Source organism: Asterias rubens, chromosome 8, assembly GCF_902459465.1.
Source record: "Asterias rubens chromosome 8, eAstRub1.3, whole genome shotgun sequence".
Lineage (NCBI taxonomy): Eukaryota > Metazoa > Echinodermata > Asteroidea > Forcipulatida > Asteriidae > Asterias > Asterias rubens.
The window spans coordinates 12,547,288-12,568,979 of record NC_047069.1 but is presented as its reverse complement, the minus strand read 5'-3'; the positions used below and the strand labels follow the sequence as shown (position 1 = coordinate 12,568,979).

At 37.4% G+C, this 21,692-nt stretch overlaps 1 protein-coding gene across 1 annotated transcript; it reads right to left on the bottom strand.

The window, feature by feature from the left end:
* Positions 1–14,572: 14,572 nt before the first annotated feature.
* LOC117293683 (adhesion G-protein coupled receptor D1-like) lies at positions 14,573–21,139 on the bottom strand. The gene is made up of 9 exons (XM_033776085.1): positions 21,067–21,139; positions 20,542–20,605; positions 19,898–19,992; positions 19,219–19,345; positions 18,855–18,896; positions 18,275–18,457; positions 17,625–17,741; positions 16,863–16,912; positions 14,573–16,348 (listed from the first exon to the last, which is right to left on the bottom strand). The coding sequence occupies exons 2-9, from the start codon at positions 20,596–20,598 to the stop codon at positions 16,237–16,239; spliced, it is 783 nt and encodes a 260-aa protein (XP_033631976.1). The 5' UTR covers positions 20,599–20,605; positions 21,067–21,139; the 3' UTR covers positions 14,573–16,236.
* Between the last annotated feature and the right edge of the window lie 553 nt (positions 21,140–21,692).

Below are 21,692 nucleotides of genomic sequence, written 5' to 3'. Positions count from 1 at the left end.
CCCGAGAAGCACAGGTTGGTCTTGCTTTTGCGGAGTTGACACTTGACCAGTACCTGAAGTTCAGATTAGACATTAAGAAACGACGAGCAGAGTCCAAGGAAAGTTCCACTGTCAAGCTAAAAACACATTTCAAGACCAAGGAAGAACTAACCACAGCGAAGAAGCCGTTTAGTTTCTTCTCAAAAGACCAAAGAAGAGAATGGAATCAGATGCATGGCTGCCAAAGCAAAGTTGAGCACCATCAAGAGTGACTTGGACGAGCTGAAAGATGCCCAAACAGAGTTGAAGAAAGAGTGTGAGACACTGCAAGAAACCATCCTAGAGCTCAAGGCCAATCACGAGAAGCAGAAACCTCAGATGCAGAGAACTAGGGGAAACAACCGTGTCCGCTCGATTAAAATAATAAAAAAAAGTAAAATAAATGGAAATTTATTATAGTGATAGATTCTTGGGGAAATTGCAGCGTATATCAATTGGAAATTAAACGTGAAACCTAAAGAAATACCTTGGGTCAATTTCACAAAGCACTAAGATTTATCTTAAAGGATTTGGGTGACTGCGTGTTTACTTTAATTTATTGTATAATTTGTCTAGTATGGAAAAATATTAATAGAACTGACCAAAACCGAAGTGATTAAATATCATAAATTGTCTTCTTTCAGTGTGTTTATGTGGACAAATTATTAATGAACTGACCAGAACCGAATTGATTAAATATCAAGTAAAGTTAGGCACAGGTTCTAATACCAAGCACTGATGTTGTTTGTATACAACCGTTCACCAAACAGAGTCCAACCAACTAGACTTCCCGACAGCTCAATCATACTTCACACAGTTTCACTTGCTTACCAGAATTAGGTTACCAATACAATTTGACATGTAAAAAATGTAACTGGTATCCTGCTTAGTTTCGCTAAGCAGAAAAATGTTAAGCCATACTTGTTTTGCTACATGTATGCTACATGGATCTACATGTATGAAATTGGATCAATCTGGGCCCAATTTCATAAAGCCTGCTAGCCAAAAATTTGCTAAGCATGAAATGTCTTCCTTGATAAAAACAGGATTACCAACCAAATGTCCATTTGTTGCATGTTGATGTTGCTTGACACTGGTATTCAGCTGCTGTCTGCTTATCCTGAAAATCATGTGGCAATTTGGTTGGTAATCCTGTTTTTATCAAGGAAGAAATGTCATGCTAAGCAAAATTTTGTGCTTAAAGGCTTTGTAAAATTGGGCCCTGGTGTTTATTTCCCCTTGCCTGATTAATCAAACTTCAGCAGGGTCGAAATTAAGTATATTTTCATGGTAGTTAGCAGGGCTAGTAACCAAGAACTTTTGTAGCCCTGATGAATTTGTGGTAGCCTGGAAAAACCCATTATGTCACGGCACAAACTTCAGCACAGTTTATTGCTGTTTGTGATATTGATTTGTTCATTACTTTCCCACTAGCCCGCCAGGCTATCAAACTGGAAAAATGAGTAGCCCGGCTGTAAATCTGGTAGTCCAAGGGTAGCGGCAATTTCGACCCCTGTTCAGTTAAACATGTTTGGATTTGAAACAGAATCGATCCAGTGATTCTTTATATTTTTTTGTTTAAAGATACTACATTTCTTTTCAAGTCTCAAAAAAAAGTCCTCCGTACAATTTTTGAGGAATTCAGGTACATACATGAGCAATCACCATAACTCTTTCTGCGATATATATGCAAGTCCAACTAAGCCTAGATATGAAGATATGAAAATCATGTGGCAATTTGGTATATGGTATAATCCTGTTTTTATCATAAAAGAAATTTCATGCTAAGCAAATTGTTGTGCTTAGAAGGCTTTGTGAAATTGGTCCCTGGTGTTTATCTCCCCTTGCCTGATTAATAAAACTTCAGCAGAGGTCGAAATTAAGCATATTTTCATTTAAGCCTAGATACATGTGTATGAAGTTAATTTCATGTGCATTGCAGATTACAAGGATAAACAACATTTGCCATGCAGAAAAACTGGATAAAATCATTCCCTGAAAATTAAATATCCCCAAAAAGCTCTAGGTATTTATTGTGCATTTTTGTCCAGAAAATTCAAGTGGCTGCAATATTAAAATGTCTCTGCTCGTCATTCAAACTCTAGATGGATGCATCCGTGTATAAAAGAGTAATACAATTCTACTCCAGTCTGACAACTTGGTGTGTAGCTTGTACACTCAAAAGGAATTCAGGTACATTTATAGTACCATTACTCCTTCTATCACATAAGTCATTATAAAGGAACAGGTTGCCTTGGATCAGACGAGTTGGTCTATTTGAAGCGTTTGTAACCATTTAAAAAAAAAAAATCATATGGTTGGAAAGATGTTTTAAAAGTAGAATGTAATGATCCACACAAGATGTCCTCGAAATTGCGTGGTTTTCCTTTTACTGTACAAACTAACACGGTCGGCCATTTATGGGAGTCTAAAATTTGACTCCCATAAATGGCCGACCCTGTTAGTCGACGAGGTAAAAGGAAAACCGTGTGATTTTGAGCCATGTTTGTGTGGATCATTGTATTCTACTTTAACAACATCTTTCTACCTATATGCATTTTATAACAAACGGTTACAAACGCTTTTCAAAGACCAACTCGACCGATCCAAGGCAATGTGTTCCTTTAAGGCTGGAAGTAAAATGCTCCAAGCCGCTTGATTATGTTAAATGTGCATTTAGACGTCTGGGAAGATGGCTGCATTTGTTTGTTCCTCTCCTTGCCATTCAATCTCCTGATGGATAAATTTGTGTTTCTCATATGAACTTATTTCTTCTCAAGTTTTTAACTTTGTGTCTTTATGTGCAGTCAAAGGAATTCAGGTACACGCACAATGCACCATAACTCCTTCTACAGCACAAGTCTTGCTGTGAAATGTTTGATAAGTACAATGTCCATTTACATGTTCACGAAAGTATATGCATTTTGCATCTCTTTCCTTGCTATGCAATTTCTAGACGGCAGCGTTTGTGTTTCTCAGATGTTTCCAACTTAGTGTCCATTGCACTCAGAGGAATTCAGGTACACGTATAATGTACCATAACTCCTTCTACTGCACAAGTTCCATTTAGTCTTGGTGTGAAATGTTCCAAATAGTTTGATGAGTTCAACATCTATTTACATATCCACGAAAATGACTGCTTTGTTTAATATCATTCCTACTCAATCGGCTAGATTCTGCTTTTGTGTTTCTCAGATGTTTTAACTTTTTGTCTTTTTATGCACTCGTAGGAATTCAGGTACAGGTATCATGCACCATAACTCCTTCTACTGCACAAGTCCCATTTATTCTATATGCAGTTAAATATTCCGAGTAGTTTGATGAGTTCACTGTCTATTTACATATCCGCGAAAGTGACTACATCATTCAAATTTCTTGCCACTCAATCTCTAGATCCTACTTTTGTGTTTCTCAGATGTTTTTAACTTGGTGTCTTTTTATGCACTCGGAGGAATTCAGGTACACGTACAATGCACCATAACTCCTTCTACAGCAATTCTGAATCAATTCTTATCCACAAATAATCCATCTAGAGCTCCACATTGAATTTTCCTTGCACTTTTTTTAATTATATATCTGATGGTATATTTATTTCTCAATGAGATGAGATTTCCGAGTTTCATAGCTTCCAGGGAGTATTTCCTTCAACAATTATTATCCACAGATGATCCATCTAGATCACCACATTTAACTTTTCTTACACATATTTAAGTTCTCAGTGAGATGAGATTTCTAAATTTCTAGCTCCAATGGATTATTTTCTGAAGCGATTCTTAATCTACAGATAACCCCTCCAGGCTCCACACTGAATTGTCTTTAAACATTTTTTTGAATAGGGCTTGTGGAATATTAAGTTCTCAGTGATGAAATGAGAATACAAAATTCTTAAGGAGTCCAACATGGATGAATTGTTCCAGAGTATCTACTGCATTCGAAGCCTGATTATTCATGGAGGCAACGAAGGCGATTGCCTCCATGCAACTGGTCATTGCCTTGGTGCCCAATGAAATGCTCCTGAAGAAATTTACAAAATCCTCATATAGGGAGCACTTAACCAAGGAGAAAATGCCTTGGTGCCCCCGCCCTTTCAAGAACGAAGCATACAGGGCTGAGATTAACCCACAGTGATGCCACAAACCTCACATAATTATCAAAGCTGACATCTGCCCAGAAACATATCACCAAACAGGTTACGGTTTTTCCGACAAGGCAATCTAAACTCCCCCCTGCCTTACCTAAAAAATACAGTGAAGCCTCCACACCATCCTTTACGGAAAGCTGGGGCATATTAGGAAAGAAGGCTTGCACTATGGCGTGTCAAACATTGCAATATTCGATATGTACAATGTATGTGCGATGTTTCTCATATGTATGCGATGACTATGTGCAATATTCGTTTTTTTGTATGCAATGCACTAATTTGTAATATATGTGCGATAACTTGCAATATAAGGGTTGATAATTTTATAATATATATTATATGCGAACACGCGATTATTGTTTAATATATGCGCTACTTTATAAACATTTGAATTTTTTTAAATACATATTATATGCAATCATTTGTATCGATGTTTTGTGATATACATACATATGCGATAATTTAATATTATGTGCGATGTTCGTTCTTATGTGCAAAAACGGAACTGTGGGATATAGTATGGCTTCCTGTCCACTTGATCCCTGTATCCGTAATGTTTTAGATAGGGCCAGACTATACTGTGGACGTATGGTTTCTATGATTCAATGAGATGGTCTGGGAAGGAACGAGACTGGCTACGGTCACTCCATGCCATGCTGACCATGATGCCGTAGCTAGCTCCATGCTGACACTGACAGTGTGACACTGACTACCCCCCACCAGAGAGGTCACCTCAAGCCAGCTGGCCTTCCTTAACTACTGCGATAAGCAGTTGCAGAAGGCGGTGTTTGCTGTCGGGTACGAGCTGACTGGTGCTCGACTGAAAACTCATATTGGACAAGGGAAGCTGTATGTCCAGATCAAAGACTACAAGCAGGTAAATTGTGGTTTACCCAGGCAACTTAAAAAAATTACTACCATGCAAAGATGTTTTTGTCAGCCTACAGTGTACTATTACGGTGTTCCTGTTTCATCGGTTTTGGTTTGTTTTGCTTCTTCTTCATAGTACTTGTTTGCTTCTTCATTAATTAATTTATCGAGTTTGTATTTTATTTTATTAATTTATTTCGTTGGTTGACATATTTTCATTTATTTTGTTACTTTATTTGACAGAGAGAGCCAAAAGTTTTGGGACCCTGTGGAATTGCCCGAGACCCCAAAGAAATTTACAATGAGTTAAACCTAACAATTTGATATCACTGGACTTCTGTAAGGACGCACCATCGTTACAAGACACTTAAAATTTCCGAATGGTCCAGGGTGCTGAAGGGCTCGATCCAGGCATCAATGACGACCCAGCTGCGGGAGGTCCAGGAGGAAGGTCTACAGGAGGTCTACAGCCACATTAGCAACCAAAAAAAGTAAAAGTTCATTGCGATAGTTAAGTTGGTACTGTTTTGATTTATTTTTTATACAAAAACCCACTTTTTAAACCCAAAATTCAGTGCTGCTTTTATGATTAACACAGTTTGTATAAGAAGATACACGGTTCCCAACACAGTCTTGATGCAAATCCGTTTCCATCATTAATTTCCCCAATAGATGCCCTTTTGTGCAGTTGCGATTTTTTTTCACATTATGCAAATTAGTTGAAACTGTCAAAAAAACCTTTTTTTTACCTCCAAAGTATTTGAAAAACATTCCCAAGTCAACTTGTTAATTTTCAAAGTGATAGGACAACAGAAACATGTCTGTTGCTAGGGTTTCTGAATGCAAGACATTGAAGCTGATTTCCCACTTAGAGCCAAGCATTATAAAGCATGTTTTCTCAGTTATTAAAATCGAGCTCCAAAGAAATAAGTATTATGCAAAATCATCATATCTCCAGAATGGAAGGGGCGACATACGTGTATGTAACCTTTTTCCAGAGTGGGTCACATATAGTTCTGCACTGAAAGAGCAGAAGTTTGAGGAACGCTTGCTCGATGACAGATGTTGATAGTGATAAGATCAGATGTGTTCAGCGTAAAACATGTGGAGATGAGGAAGATGAATGTGGGTGGTTCCACCAAGATTGCATCAGAGTAAAGGACATGGATAAGACACAACAATGGTCTGCATACACTTGTCGACAATCGTCAAACTGGCTGCAGATATGACGATAATTTATGATGTAGTCTTGGGAGCGACCAACCAGACACTTATATGTAGCTAGTATGGAGGAGGAAAGGACGGGTTAAAGATCCAACAAGGGGGTAAGAATGGAGGACAACAAAACACTCTTTGAAACGTACAAACTCACGACTTGGTCCGTACATGTACTTTGCAATTGTGTTTACTCTACGCATTACAGGCAAAGTCTGCCTCAATCATAGAGCTATATATATTGACTAGAGCGCTAACACCCCGTTATACACGCACTAAGGTTTTGAAGCCGTGTGGGCGCATCCATGTTTATGTACAAACCAATACAAAAGCTTGAAATTTTGTACGGCAATTGTACGGCTATTAGCATGACAGTGCGTTTGTTCTTTTCTATGTGTCATCGAAGCAGAAAAATGCAGCAAATGTGAACGCACAATCTGCTGAAGAGCGTACAAAACTGCGAGCGCCATGTGCGTCATGTTTAAAAGGCGCGTATACTTTTTTTAGTACATCAATTCAAGTCGAACATACGGTTTTCTGCTCACACTTCACGCCAGAATGCTTCGAGGGTGGACTCCACCAAGAATTTGGTCTAAAAAGGAAACGCTTTTTGAAGCCAGAGGCCATCCCCACCATATTCAGAGCAACCGAGAAGTCTCCAGCCAAAAGGAAGCATCGGAAAGGGATCCAGAAACGGGAGAAAGTTAAGGTAAATTTGTGTGTGAAACGTAGACAGTACCACCATACTACTATATTATAATGAACAGAGTTTCGCGCTCCAACGTGCAGGTACCGCGCGAGAGTGGTGGGTGGTTTTTTTGTGGTATTTTTAGTATAACTTTTGTCACTTGCTCGGGGTTTTACGTGAGATTTAGTCGCACACAATTCGCTTAGTTTGTTGGAAATGCCAACCAGACCCTGAAACTAATGATTGAAAACTAATTGATTTGATGAAACTGTTATTTTTTTTTAAATTGATTGGTGGTAAATTTATAGGATGCAAGAAATAAAAAAAAAAAAAACGCACCAACCATAGTGGTTTTTATTTCCAACCTGTTAATTAAATAGTACAAATAAAATACATCTAGAAGGTTGAAGTAACTTATTTGTAATGATATAACATAATCTTGTTGTTTTAACTGAAGGTACACTAGCGACCGAAAAGTTGACGAGTATCCTGACCAAGACGATGCTTCTTAACGATATCACGATGATGTCAACAACAAGGCAGACATCATCGCTGGAATCCTTCCACAGCGTTCTAAACTACTTTGCACCCAAGATGAATGCGTACACATATCATGGGATGACCTGCAGGTTAGTTTGGCGACAAACAGTTCATGTGTAGGGTAAAACAAGATTAAAAAAGCCCCAAATGTCTTCATGTATTGTTGCATTGTTGGTTGCAAAACAGTATGTGAATGTCGATCTGGCCCGTTTTTATACATGTCATTTTAACCTTTTTCGCTCTCTGTTTTCACCTATTTTCAATGAAACTTGTCACCCCTTGAATAATGCCTATTGTTGGTAAACATAATATTATAATTTCTAACCTTTTAAAATTGTATTTGTTTTTGAAAGGTTACAGATGACTGCTCTTCATTATAATGAGATTAGTGACAGCGCACAGGCAAAAACAAGGGCAGGTAATCTAAGATACCAACTCAACAAACCGAAGTACAAGAAAGGGAGTGCGACTGTGAAGGCAGTGAAAGAACCCTGTAAATATGGTAAGAAAAAGGCTCTTGTTTGACTCAGGAATATTTTGGCTATGAGGAACCCTGAGAACGAGTTGTTTCACTGTAAAAAATTAAACATTTGTAATAAATCAAAACTATTCTTGTTCGATTTATGTGCAGGCTATGTAGACGAGTTGATGGCCATTGCAGCTACTGATAGGACTCTGTATAAATCAACCATTGCAGCTACTGTTAGGACTCTGTATAAATCAACCATTGCAGCTACTGATAGGACTCTTTGTATAAATCAACCATTGCAGCTACTGATAGGACTCTTTTGAAGGCAATCAGTGAGATGCAGCTCCTTCAGAAGGCAATTCAGGAGGAGCTGGCAGGGATCAGGAAGGTCCAGCAGGCCATCCTGGCAAAACTTAACCACACAGTAGAGGTAGAGGAGCTACCAGAAGATATTCATCTGCCTCTGACATCAAATGAAGAGGTAGACCCGTTAGAGGAAAGTTTGAAGACAAAGATTGTGGTATATATAATGGTTTTAACAGTGTGAGAAACTGCTCCCTCTGAATTAACGGGTTTTTGAGAAAGAAGTATTTTTGCACGAATTTGATTTTGAGACCACAGATTTAGACCTTGAGGTCTCGAAATCAATCATCTGAAAGCACGCAACTTCGTGTGACAAAGGTGTTTTTTCTTTCATTTTAATCTTGCAACTTCAATGACCGTATGAGCTAACATTTTTACAGGTTTGTTATTTTATGCATATTTTGAGATATATACATATATGTTTCTAAGAGACATCTATCACATTACTGTGTCAGTCAGTGTTCTGAAAAATGTATATTCTAAACTTGTGCAAGTTCTGTTTGACTGGCCAATATTTGTGCGTTTGCATACGAGTATTGATATCACAAGTACCACGCTTTTAGCGCTAACGCACATTAGGTATGTATAGACAAAAAGATTAAGTATCATAATCTAGCAAATTCCATCATGCATATTGAGTGTAATTGAGTGTTCTTTTTGATGCAGATGAACCACCTGATGCTCATTGGAGACTCAACAGTCAAAGATGCGGTGAGAAGAATCATGACGAGCGTAATGGAGCACAAAGTAACCCTGGGTTACAATTGGGCCGGGAAGGCTGGCTGGAAGAGGACAGACGGGGTTGCCAAGAGACCATGTGGCAACCTGGTTCTTTGCACAGTGATAGCAAGTATGTCAGAATTAAACCTTGCTCTTTTCCCTTACTAAGCATTGTTTTTAAGGACCTCGTTTCCTTGGATTGGACAAGTTGGTGTTTGAAAAGCGTTTGTAACGTCTGTAGCGTTAGTGCGTCTGCAGAACGCCAGGGTCACTGCATGCTCACTGCACCATCACTGCATGCTCACTGCACCACCACGTGTGTGCTGCACCCCCACGTGTGTGCAAGTAGCACTAGCGCGAACTTATTAGTCATGCAAACAATAGAGCAGTCTGTCATGCGCAGACGTTAACATCTTAAACGCATGTAAGTAATGTCCCCTAGTTTTACACCCCATTGGATTGGAGTAAAACCAGAAGAATAGGTCATTACAACACCTCTCTTATGCTGCAACTGTCTCTTTTACAACTTTCACTGTATGAAGACTGATGATGTTAAATTTAATTAACCGCGATTATATCGAATATCACGATATATTGTTGGCGATATATCGTAAATAATTAGCCAATGGTGTAATGTTTGCAGGGGAAATACAATTTGTAGATCTAGTTAAATTTTACATTTAAGTTCATTATTTAAACAGAAAGGAAACACTTTTGGATTAAGTTTATTTAAACAAGACCACCATCTTGCTTTTTCATATGGATTAATCTTGGCCCAAGATGTAAATGATTGGTACTTTTTTTATCAACACAAAGTCGTTTTTGTGAATGAATTTGTACCGAAAACCATGAGAAATATGTAGTTTAGCTCAGACTTAACACTTCCGTGCCCCGTTTATAAATTTTCAAGTAAATGTAATGAGTTGACGGCACGAAAATGATTTGCGGGCGAGTTGACGGCAAGTCGGCGAGTTGACGGCAAGTAGTAGGACCGCCCCCTTACTCACTAAGTAAATCGTAATTAAGGAAAAGTTTCTGTATGGCGCCACCACTTTTTCATTCGATATGAAATAATATACTAATAATATAGTATCTAATTTACCTCAATGAGATATCCCTTTTTCTTTTTTGTAAAAATGAGGGAAAAGATGGTGGTGCCATACGGAAAGTTATCCGGGAAAAACTCACATCAGTGAGGTAGGGACTGGAAAACCAAATCGATTTTTGGCAAGACTCCAGCCAGCCAGCTCAGGCTCAAACTAAACCAGGGGGCCAGAACAACTTCTTTATTCCGCCACCAATTGTTCAGTTCTGCCTATGGATAACTTTCCGTATGGCGCCACCACTTTTTCACTCATTTTTACAAAAAGGGATATATCAATCAGGTAAATTAGATACTATATTATTTTATTTCGAATGAAAAAGTGGTGGCGCAATACGGAAACTTTTCCTAAACTGGTGGCGTTGTGCGGAAAATTTGACCTCGCGGCCACTTGTTGAATCATGAATGTAGTAGAAGAAGTACAAAATGAGTCCCAAACAAATTGGAGACTTACCTCCTTTTCAACACTTTTCATCGAGCTCCCGGCAGTAAAACCTCAGTCCCGTGAAGTATGACATAATGTGGATTATTACAAACTACTCCAGGGGTTTTACTACTTGACGACAAACCCAAGCATTAGCTCGAAATATGCAGGCAACCCGAACCGAATTCAACATTCCGCCATTACTGCCCTGTTTGAGTGCGGTGAATGTACTGCTGCTGTGTGTACATGCGGCATCATCCGTGCGTGTTTTGACTGGTTTTGCCAATTTTACGCACGTGTTGTTTACTCGACCGTAGTAGTGTCACGCAGAAGAATAGAGCTTTCTTTTGCAACGTCACAGCCCGAGTTTTTGCCAACCCAGACTGGAAAACTATGGAAAGCCGTAAGTGCAAATTAAGAAAAGATCGCTATTTTTTTGTAACAATGTAACCAAATTTGTTGATTTTGTTAAAAACAAAACAAATAATTATGAGAGGTATTTTATTTAATTTAAAGTTTGCAGAGAATGCTGAATTTGGTTAAAACATCTGTTTTTAAGATTTAGTGTTTTACTAACATTCGGCCGACCATGCCAACCAAGGCGGTTTGTTTATCAACAAAAGAAAGGTCGATAAAGGACATTTTGGAAGAAGGCGTGGTTGCAATAGTAGGCGTGGCTTCAATAGTTTTTTTCATAGGCTTCAAAGTTTTTATAAATGGAGCGTGTAGCCTTTACAAAAACCTGACATTTTGAAAAAATGCACACACTGACAACACAACAAACATGTACATCAGTGTAAGAACGAATTAATCAGTCGTGTGAAAACATGAAAACCTCGATGACTAGAGTGAACAAAACAAAAAAACAGAGTTAAAGCGAGGGGGTAATCAACTAATGGGGAGACAAAAGGAGGGGGGAGCTAATGGGGAGGGAAGGCCTGGGGATGGTTTGAGAGTTGACCATCCGATCATAAATGGACTTTGTGCGTGGGTAAGCTGGAGTGACAAAGGGGGGATCCATAAACCACACATTCATTCATGGATTGATACATTCAAATAGTCCAATTAAATAGTCGGGGGGCACCTCCACTCCATAAAGGTTGTTGGTTTTTTGTTGTGGAACAGGGAATTAAAAGGGAGGAGTATAGGGCACATATGCAACAATGTCCGCAGGACGGTTTTGCATATGCAATCGTGTCCACCCGGACGCTGCTGCAAAAATGCAATTGTGTCCGCCCGGATACATTTGCATATGCAGTTGTGTCATCCCCGTGCAAAACCGTCCTTGCAGCAAATTAAACGCCCTTGGTCGACGGAACACGTTCGCCATTTGTTTTACAAGCTAGCATGCATGTCATGAATGACATGGGAAAGGTTGAGCCGTTGGGTATTCGCTGCAATCATAAAATACGTGGCTATTCATGCTGCATATACGTACATACATGTACATCAAGTGCTTGCGTGCACGATCGCTTACTCGCGCACATACATGTACATGTCCATGTCCGCCGCGACGGACAACGGGACGGACAGTATTGGATGACAGACACAATTGCATCTGCCACGCACCGGCCTGATAGTCTCTCAGAACTTAATTCCTCTACCTTTCATGAAATTTAACAGATCCAATATTGTTATATATTTGTTTATTTTTCTTGCATTTTAATGCACACGGACAACATATAGTGTCAAGTTGTATCAGCACTTTTGATAACTCCCAACCCTTTGCATGGCAGACATTTTCAGAAAAGAAAGTACAGACGATAAGCTGTTTTTGCCATAAAAACGGGATGAAAGTGAAAAAATTAGGCGGAGGTAGGACATGTTATATTTACCACACCATTGAAACTTTAAAATGGAAAACAAAAAACCGCCCTCAGTTTACCCCGAAAAAAATCTGATATATTAGAAACCAAACTTTTTGAGTTGGGCATGTTTTTTTGTTTTTGTTTACCTTGGAAGGGCAGCCAATCCCAAATGATGATTTCAATCATCAGGGTCGAAGGATCCAAACTAAATGTTAGTAGAGCTGTAAAAACTGTCACAAACAGCCGCGATCATGGATCAACAATCCTATCAGAATGTTTGACTTCCAGGCACTGGACACTATTGGTAATTGTCAAAGACAAGTCTTCTCACTTGGTCTATCTCAACACATGCATAAAATAACAAACCTGCGAAAACTTAAGCTCAATTGGTGGTCGAAGTTGCGAGATAACTACATAAAAACACCCTTGTAACACGAAGTTGTGTGCTTTCAGATGCTTGATTTCGAGACCTCAAATTCTAAACTTGAGGTCTCGAAATCAAATTCGTGGAAAATTACTTCTTTCTCAAAAACAACGTCACTTCAGAGGGAGCTGTTTCTCACAATGTTTTATACTATCAACCTCTCCCCATTATACTCGTTACCAGTTGAGGTTTTACGCTGATAATTATTTTGAGTAACTACCAATAGTGTGTGCAAGTCAGGAGAAATTAGCAATAGTAATCACCTGTGTCTTTTTAGGGTTTTAAACATCTGAAATACGACTTCAACACATGGCTCTATTATGAACTTTGTGATGAGATTTCGGATTAAATCAAACACCATTTTTTTGTTGAATCCTTAGCAATAACTACAACATTTCAAGCAAACATTGAGAGAATTGTTTTCCACCATGACCATATTGATACAGTTTTAAGTAAATGTGCAAATCTATCTTTAATCTGTAAATATGTTTACTCTTGTGCCTATACATTTTAACATGTTTCTTGTAATTTCTTGACTTCTATGACTTATAAAATAACAAATTTTACAAATTACACTGAGTTTATAATGTACTTTATAATATCAAGTTATAGTTATGGACGGATGTTGAAAGGGAAGTCACATAAAGCTTTTTCTTTCTAATTTTAATAATAACAAGATACAGAAATTACAATGACCACAAAGTAAAACTTGCTGCCCAATGTGTCATGGCCATAAAGAGATCATGAGTGCTTGCCTAAATTTCTAAAATCTGCTAAGTGTAAAAGAAAAAAAATGCTTGACCTAAAAAGGTTACCAGGCAAAACCACAATGTAATTTATGTCTCTTTAAAGGAACACGTTGCCTTGGATCGGTCGAGTTGGTCTTTGAAAAGCGTTCTGTATTACCGTTTGTTGTAAAATGTATATGGTTAGAAAGATATTGTAAAAAGTAGAATACAATGATCTACACAAATATGCCTCGAAATTGCGTGGTTTTCTTTTTACCCTGTCGACTAACACGGTCGGCCATTTATGGGAGTCAACATAAATGGCCGACCGTGATAGTTCGCGACGTAAAAGGACAATCGTGCAATTTCGAGTGATACTTGTGTGGATCATTATATTCTACTTTTACATCTTTCTAACCATTATGCATTTCATAACAAACTGTTTCAAACGCTTTTAATAGACCAACTCGTCCGATCCAAGGCAACGTGTTCCTTTAAGCTTGGATGTGGCCTTGATGTGATATCAGGTTGGTTCAGTGGTTTCTTTCCCTCTGTGGACCCGGTTCGAATCCCACCAGGGCCCAATTTCATAGAGCTGCTTAAACACAAAATTTTGCTTAAGCAAAAAAATCCTTGCTTAGTAAAATCAGATTACCGGCCAAGACTCCACTCAATTATTATGCTAAGTGAACAATAGCTAAATACCAGTCACAAGCAATGTATATGTCATGAAATTTTGGCCAGTAACATGTGTAAAATAAGCAAGCTATTTTCGTGCTTAAGCAAATTTTGTGCTTAAGCAGCTCTATGAAATTGGCCCCTGGTACTAAAACCTTGCACATGGATTGTGTTTGCAGTCCCTATTGATTGAATGGGTTTTTCCCCATTTGGGGGTTTTCCTCCCACACCTAAACCTGAACACTTCTTCTCGCTTCCTACACATCCCGTTATTGCTGCAAATTGCGCTGTTGGTGGGTAATAAATAAACTAATTTAAGTAGGACAAACAGAAAATGGGTATAATAAAGTATCACCATAAATATCAATAGACTATTCTACCATATTGCAATTTAAGAAGTAAATATTTCTGTTAAAACTTACGTCTCGCAAAACCAGCTACATTTCAACTAAAACTGCAAAACTACATCTTAACATATTTTTTCAAGGCACATTTTAGTAACTGCCAACAACACTCGATTATATAGAAACAAATACAGCATTTGGATTCACTTCTAATCAATGTGCTAGGTTTTTTTTAAGCTCAATATTTAAGGCAATAGACTGTGCAAGTGTTGTGAGTATTTGGACTTCTTGGGACCAAGTTGGTCCCAAACATATTGAGTTTTAGATGTGCACAATTCTGTTACTTCAAATACTTTTAAGAAATAAATAAAGCTTTAAAAAAAAAAAAAAATGTATATCATACTATAGGGCAAGTAAAGTTTATCCATAGAAACATTAATTTAATTTAAAGAACACAAAAATAAAATAAAAATTAGAATAAGATTTGACCGCTGTTTTATAGTCGCTTGAGAAAAATTAAGAAATTGCCCAAGTGACATTAAAAAACGCAGAAGTTTTTATCTTAATTGTTTTCTTGTTTCTGATGTGAGTGAGACTTGCACAATCTAAATAAATAGGAATGTCTGGTAGCTTAGTGAAATCATTAGCAGTTATATTTTGTTTCAAGAACAATACAGCATCACTTTAAAATTGAGGCTTTTCAGAACTAAACATCCATGTAAAGGAGATTTTACTACAAACTTCAATTACTCTAAATATTGTTTTACTTTCACATGGAGAGACTATCTGTCCTTATTCTACAGCATGATTTGCTTATTTGCAGTAAGGCTGGATAATTTTAATAATTTACTTTTTAAAATTTCAAAGTCAAACTTTGAAGACAAATGTATCTGGCAAACTTTGCATTGTCATCTTATATATAGTGTACTACTTTTTTAACTCATCTTGTTTTCCATATTATTTTAATAAGGTATTTTACACACAAAATAGTTCTTTTAATTTACACTTTCAATATAAACTATATCTTTTTTGTACAATTTTCTAAACATTGTCACCACATACTGCTAACACTTTCAATTATTTAAGCAATTACAAATTTAAACCCCAAAATAAATAATGCATAAACCTTCTGTACACTCTACAGCAGGCATGCGGTGGAACCAAAAACTGAAGAAGAAAAAAATATATGCAACAACTTTAACATTTCAATCACATATTGCTTTTAACCTTCAAACAAAGACAACCAGAGTGTCCATATTGAAACGCGGAGACGTAGTAAGGCCACTGGCTACTCTATTCAGAGTGAAAAATGAAGAAGAATTAAAAACAGCCAACTTTGACTCAGAAAAGATTTATAGTGTAACAAAGACATTTCAAGTCTTTAAAAAGTAATTAAAAAAAATAATGAGAACATTTAATAGAAAAGAAGGAGTCATCTTTTATTAAACCACAAAATAAACAAAACTCAATTTGAGAACTCTCCTTCAGTTTCAAAATAAAAACACTAATCATCACAAACACGCTCGTTCAAATCAATAAAAAGTTGAATAAAATTAAATTATGTCAAAGCACACTTAACAGTTTAAATAAAGTTGTTCCAAAGCGCTATTGGTTTCTCGTCAACTTCTTGCTGATTTTTCGTTCAGCTCTCACAGAACCAGCACTTCCTAAAATAAGTCTGACGTTGAAGCGACCTTTAAACTTTTACGCAATGTTACTCCCGTCCATCTTGATGTTGATATCCTTTGATAGGATGGTTGTCATGGCAACCTTAGCGCCCTCTACCAACCCCTTCTCTTCGTCATTCACTTTCTCGCTGACAAAACAAAATAAAAATTAAGGGGAATCAAACTGATGATAGATGGGATGGCAAAGTAAATTCATTCAATGGATATTATTTTGGTTTGCGGTAGCACCATGTGTGTATTTACTTGCCAGGTAGATTAAGTTTCGCTGAGAATTTGTCTTATTTTATATTATACAAAACAAACCAAATTTATATATGTGTGATAGGTCACCATGCAATGCCTCAAATCACAAATTAATTCAAATGATCAATTTTAATATTGAAATTAAGAAAGATCAAAGAGGGCTTCAAGCTCAAATTAAGTTATGTGATTCACTCCTTTTCCGATAGATAGAGTCTTGCTGAAGGTGGGAGAAAAAACTTATGCAAAAAAAAAACAATTGAAAAAATCCCTCTTCGAAATGCACAGACACATTTATTTGTTTTGTTCGATGACGTCATTTTTCAAATTTCACTCTATTTTAACACAGGGTTTGAGACTTCTAGTCGTCATATCAATCCGTCAACTGTGTGGTTTATTTACCTGTTCTTGACGAGGCACTGAATGTCATTCACTTTGACCGCACCAGGTGCCTGAAAGAAATCATACAATAAAAAATATTAGGTCCAATCAAAAGACAGCGTGCCTTTCTACTGGTAAGCAGCGATACTGATACACGAGACAGCACCCGACAACCAATGGTCTTCAACATAAACATAACATAACAATTAAAACTTATAAGGCGCTATTCCATCAAGATCATAGCGCACTAGAAAGAAATTAACATGGAAAAAGGCGAGTCTTAAGGACTTTACGAAAAGCAGATAGAGTATTAGAGTTTGCTTGAGTATTGTGTATTGTACCTAAAAAAAACCAGTACACTTATTGTTAAGAGAAGGGGATCACCTCGATTTTTTCTGGTTTAGTTGATTGCAAATTAGACCACAGCACCTTGTAAATAATAACAGGCATTTATTGGGTACTTTTTTTATCAGAGGACCTAAAACTATAGATTAAAAAACCCAGTTATACTAAAGTTTCAAGCAATGGCTGCATGGGTATGCCAAGTGCACTGCAGCACCTTGTAAAAAATGTATGAGGTGCTACATAAAATGGTCGAACAATTTTTTAAGAACTCAATACCTGTCTTAAAAAATTTTCTCTTTGTTCAAGCACTTTGAGTACCTTACTGGTGGATATGTGCGTTTTATAGGACTACATTATTATCATTATGACTGCTACTTATCAATTCTGCAAGTAAGCTTATTTTGTGGCCGAGATTGATTTCATTGATTTAATACTTACAGTCTTCTTAGAATCAGTCCCAATGACCTCAGAGGTGTTATTCATGGTACCGTCCTTGGTCTTGCTAGAGTCTTTACTTGGGGAGACGTCCAGAGCCGGATTGTCACAACCAACTCCCTACAAAAATAAAATAAAAATCACAAGAACACATTCTGATGTAAATAAGGGCTTCACACCGTTTGCTTAGCGGCTGTTTACAATTATCAACAACTTCACAAGCATACAACCTGTGTGATGGGAGGGAGGGGTTAATGCTTGCCTTACACTTTAACTTCTGGGAAAAATAAAAATATAACTCTATGTCCCCGATTGCAGTTAGATAAGACGTATTGTTTTGTTTTTTTGTTTTGTTTTTACCTTTTGAAAGTCAGATAAGCTGCATTAAGTTGATTCTGAATACTCTGGTTTTAGATTCGGGCATGATAAAGGTCCTAGGAAAAAAATAGGAATTCTTTTCTCCAGTACACATGGTGTAGGCTGTAATAGATATTTCAGGCCATACTAATAAAGCAAATTAAGATTTTTCCAATGACAAACAAAAATATTATCGGAAAACAGACTACAGTAGGACGAATATCATGCATGTAGATTTTGAACTGATCAAGTCAACACTTTTTCCTCCAGCTTACGTCACAAATTAAAAGACTTACAGTCACTGCGGTGGTGGTAGAGTTGCGTTTGGTCAGTTCAGTGGTGTCGCTACTCGGCTTGCGCATAGACTTGGACGTAGCTGAGGATATCCCGGAGCGGCTGGACATTGGTGCTGTGGAGCTGGTCGCCATGGAGTGGAGAGCCCTCTTGCGTCCGTAGCGACGCTCGTACGCCTTCTTCACCTTCAATGCAAATTCAAATAAAGTGAAAATAGTTGTTACAGGAGTGCAGATTTTTTGAGCAGGCGCCATGAGCGCCTGTTGTTAGCGATACCTGCGCTATTTACAAGACTTTGATTATTATTATACTGGCGGTAATCACAAACAGGATCTGGAAATGCTAGAAATGACTAGATGTAATAATTTGCTCTGGGGATAAAGAAGAACACAATAATTGGCTACTTGCTCTCTGCCCTCCAAACTGGTGGCTGGAGACTTGACCTGACGTTTGACTTGAGCAACTTTAAAAAGACAGACATGATACTTAGCTGTCCAAACTTCAACTCAGAAAGAGATAAAAACATAAACTTAGAAAGGGATAAAACTTCAACTCAGAAAGAGCGAGAAAGTGCAAACTTACCTCAATATTCATCACGCAGTGAGCAATGAAGAAGAACAGTCCCTACAAAAAGAAAAACAAGGGAAATTTTCTTTAAATGTGTGTTTTTTTTTTTTTTTGGGGGGGGGGGGTCTCTTTTTTTTCATTCTCAATACAGTTTCTTTAATCCCACCAAAGAGTAGTTACCAAAAGACAAAATGTTTTCGGGAAACAGAGTAGTAGGAGGGGTATCATACCTGTTGCATAAAATAAGTAAACATATAACCTAGATTGTTATTAATTAATAACAGCAAATCTCAACATTTCAGCTTTTCTGACAACCAAGCAAAATTTTGTGACATATCTGCTACATTCATGGTTTAATAGGATAACGCTTTATACCAACCTGTAGAGAGTTACAGATAGCAAAGAGATAAGTGAAGACCAAGGTGTATGCACTGACAGAGAGGTATCCAAAGACCCAGGTTAGACCCAGTAGGGGCAGGAGGACCATTGCAGCCTTCAGTCCAGTCCTGGTGGATAATACGAGAGAGAATATTGTGTTAGTATGAAGTTTGGTAAACACTCTTAAGATTACTGGCTATAAAAACCTTTGATTAGAAGCTTAAAGGCACTGGACACCTTTGGTAATTGTTTAAGACCAGTCTTCTCACTTGGTGTATCTCAACATATGCATAAAACAACAAACCTGTGAAAGGTTTAACTCTATTGGTCTTCGAAGGTGCGAGAGAATTATGAAGAAGAAAAAAAAACCTTGTCGTGTCGCACAAGTTGAGTGTTTTCCGATGCTTGAAGTCGACACCTCAGCTGAGGTCTCGAATTCAAATCAAATACTTTTAGTGCGAAATTACTTCTTTCTCAAAAACTACGTTACTTCAGATGGAACCGTTTCTCACAATGCTTTATACTATTACCAACAGTGTCCAGTGCCTTTAAACCTTGATGGAGAGGAGCCGGGGTGGGGTGTTGATAGGCCTAGTCTCTTCTCAATCCTAAAGAAAACTTTCTTTCAAGGGGTGGGGACTTCGGGGACAAAGTCTACCATTGCACTGAATTTGTCTTACTTGATTTGTGAGGTGTCGCTGTCCTTGCTCTTCTCTCTAGCAGTCAACGATGTCATCATCACCTTCAGCACAATCACCAGCACAGCGGTGTTCAGCTAAACAAGACAAAAAGTGCACATTATGTTTCACCCCTTCAAATTATTTTCCAGTAACACTCGTATGTCATGAAATATTTCCATGGAAAGAAAAATCCCAGAACTTGGTAACAAGGGGACATTTTGCTCTAAAGGAACTCATTAGAGCACAGTGTCATCTTGTCAGCTGCATCTTGTGAACACCCGACATAAGCAACAGATCTTTTCACACGAAGGAGTGCACATGGTTCCTTGTGAAAAATTCCGGTAGTGTAAGTTTTGAACATTGCTGTCCTTTTACATGAAGCTCATTTTGTAACATTTTAAAAACATTGAGAAATTTTCCTTGTGAACAAATTCTGACGGTGTATGTTTTTGTAGCAGGTCATCTTCACAATGTTTGAGAAAATTTCACAACAAATGTAGAGCATGTACAAATTTATAGTTATTTGCTGTCCTTTTTACATGAAGCTCATTTTGTACTTTAATTTGAAAAACATTGATAATCTTTTGCAAGTAGCATTGTTTTTTTTCCGTCAAGTAAAAAGGGTTTAAATCTGATGAACTTACGATGATTAAGATAGAGACGGTTGGCACGAAGATTATGAGAATCATCTTTTGAGTCATCCAGCAACTGAAAAGAAAACAATCAACAAATCTTTAAGTCAGTGTTGCAAAAACGACTATTTGGCCCCAAAAATTCTCCATGAATTAAAGGTTGTATTTTGGCGCTTACATGTACTTGCATCCAAGATATAATGTTTCAAGTCTTAAGAAATTTTGTGGAAAACCACTTACAGTTTTCAGCATGTTAAAACTTTGTCCTTAATTAAAACAATGAGGGTTTAACAATAGACTTTTAATATTTCCTATGGTCCTCTAAAGTCCCTTTTTTTCTCAACCCATTCTTTTTCTTGATTTATTTTATCACGGCCAAGTTTTGTAGAGCTGCCTACCCCCAACTAAAAAAAAACAAAAAAAAACAAACAACCAGGGAACCAGTCAAAACCAGCATGCATGTCATGATATTTGGCTGGTAACCTTATTCTGGTAATCAAAATCATTTCGCTGCTTACAGAAAATGACTTTACTTACAAACCATCAGGCGGTGCGTACTCCTCATAGAAAACGCCGACTGAGATTCCAACAATGAACAGTGGAGCACCTGAAACAAATTGAAAAAATAAGGCTCAGTGGGTTGAAACGCCTGTAATTTCTGGTACAAACGCTCACTTGTGATAAATAACAATAATAATAACATATTTGATTTATATAGCGCCTAATATAAAGTTACCTCTAAGCGCTTTACAAATAACTCAAATAAATAACAAGTTAAATTATGTACAATAGACTGAAAGATTCACACACAAGTAAGGTATTTAATGTTGTATATAAAAAAGTGGGTTTTTAGGGCACTTATGTATGATTTAAAGGAGGTATAGACTGATTGTAATGGGGGAGATTGGTTCAGTAGGTACGTTGCGGCATGTGGAATTTGTTAGTTTATGTCAGTCTAATTTTTTAAAATGATTTTTAACTGGTATTAATAAGAGAAATAAGTAACTTTATAAACCTAGGCAATGAACACCCCTAAAACCCCCAAAACACACTTAAGTGTTGAAAATATCCTTATAGTCTAGGCGGATTTCTGGAAAAAGGGACTGATTGAGGCATTTTGGGGTAAAAGTGCGGAACCAGACTTTTTAACACATTTTGGTGTG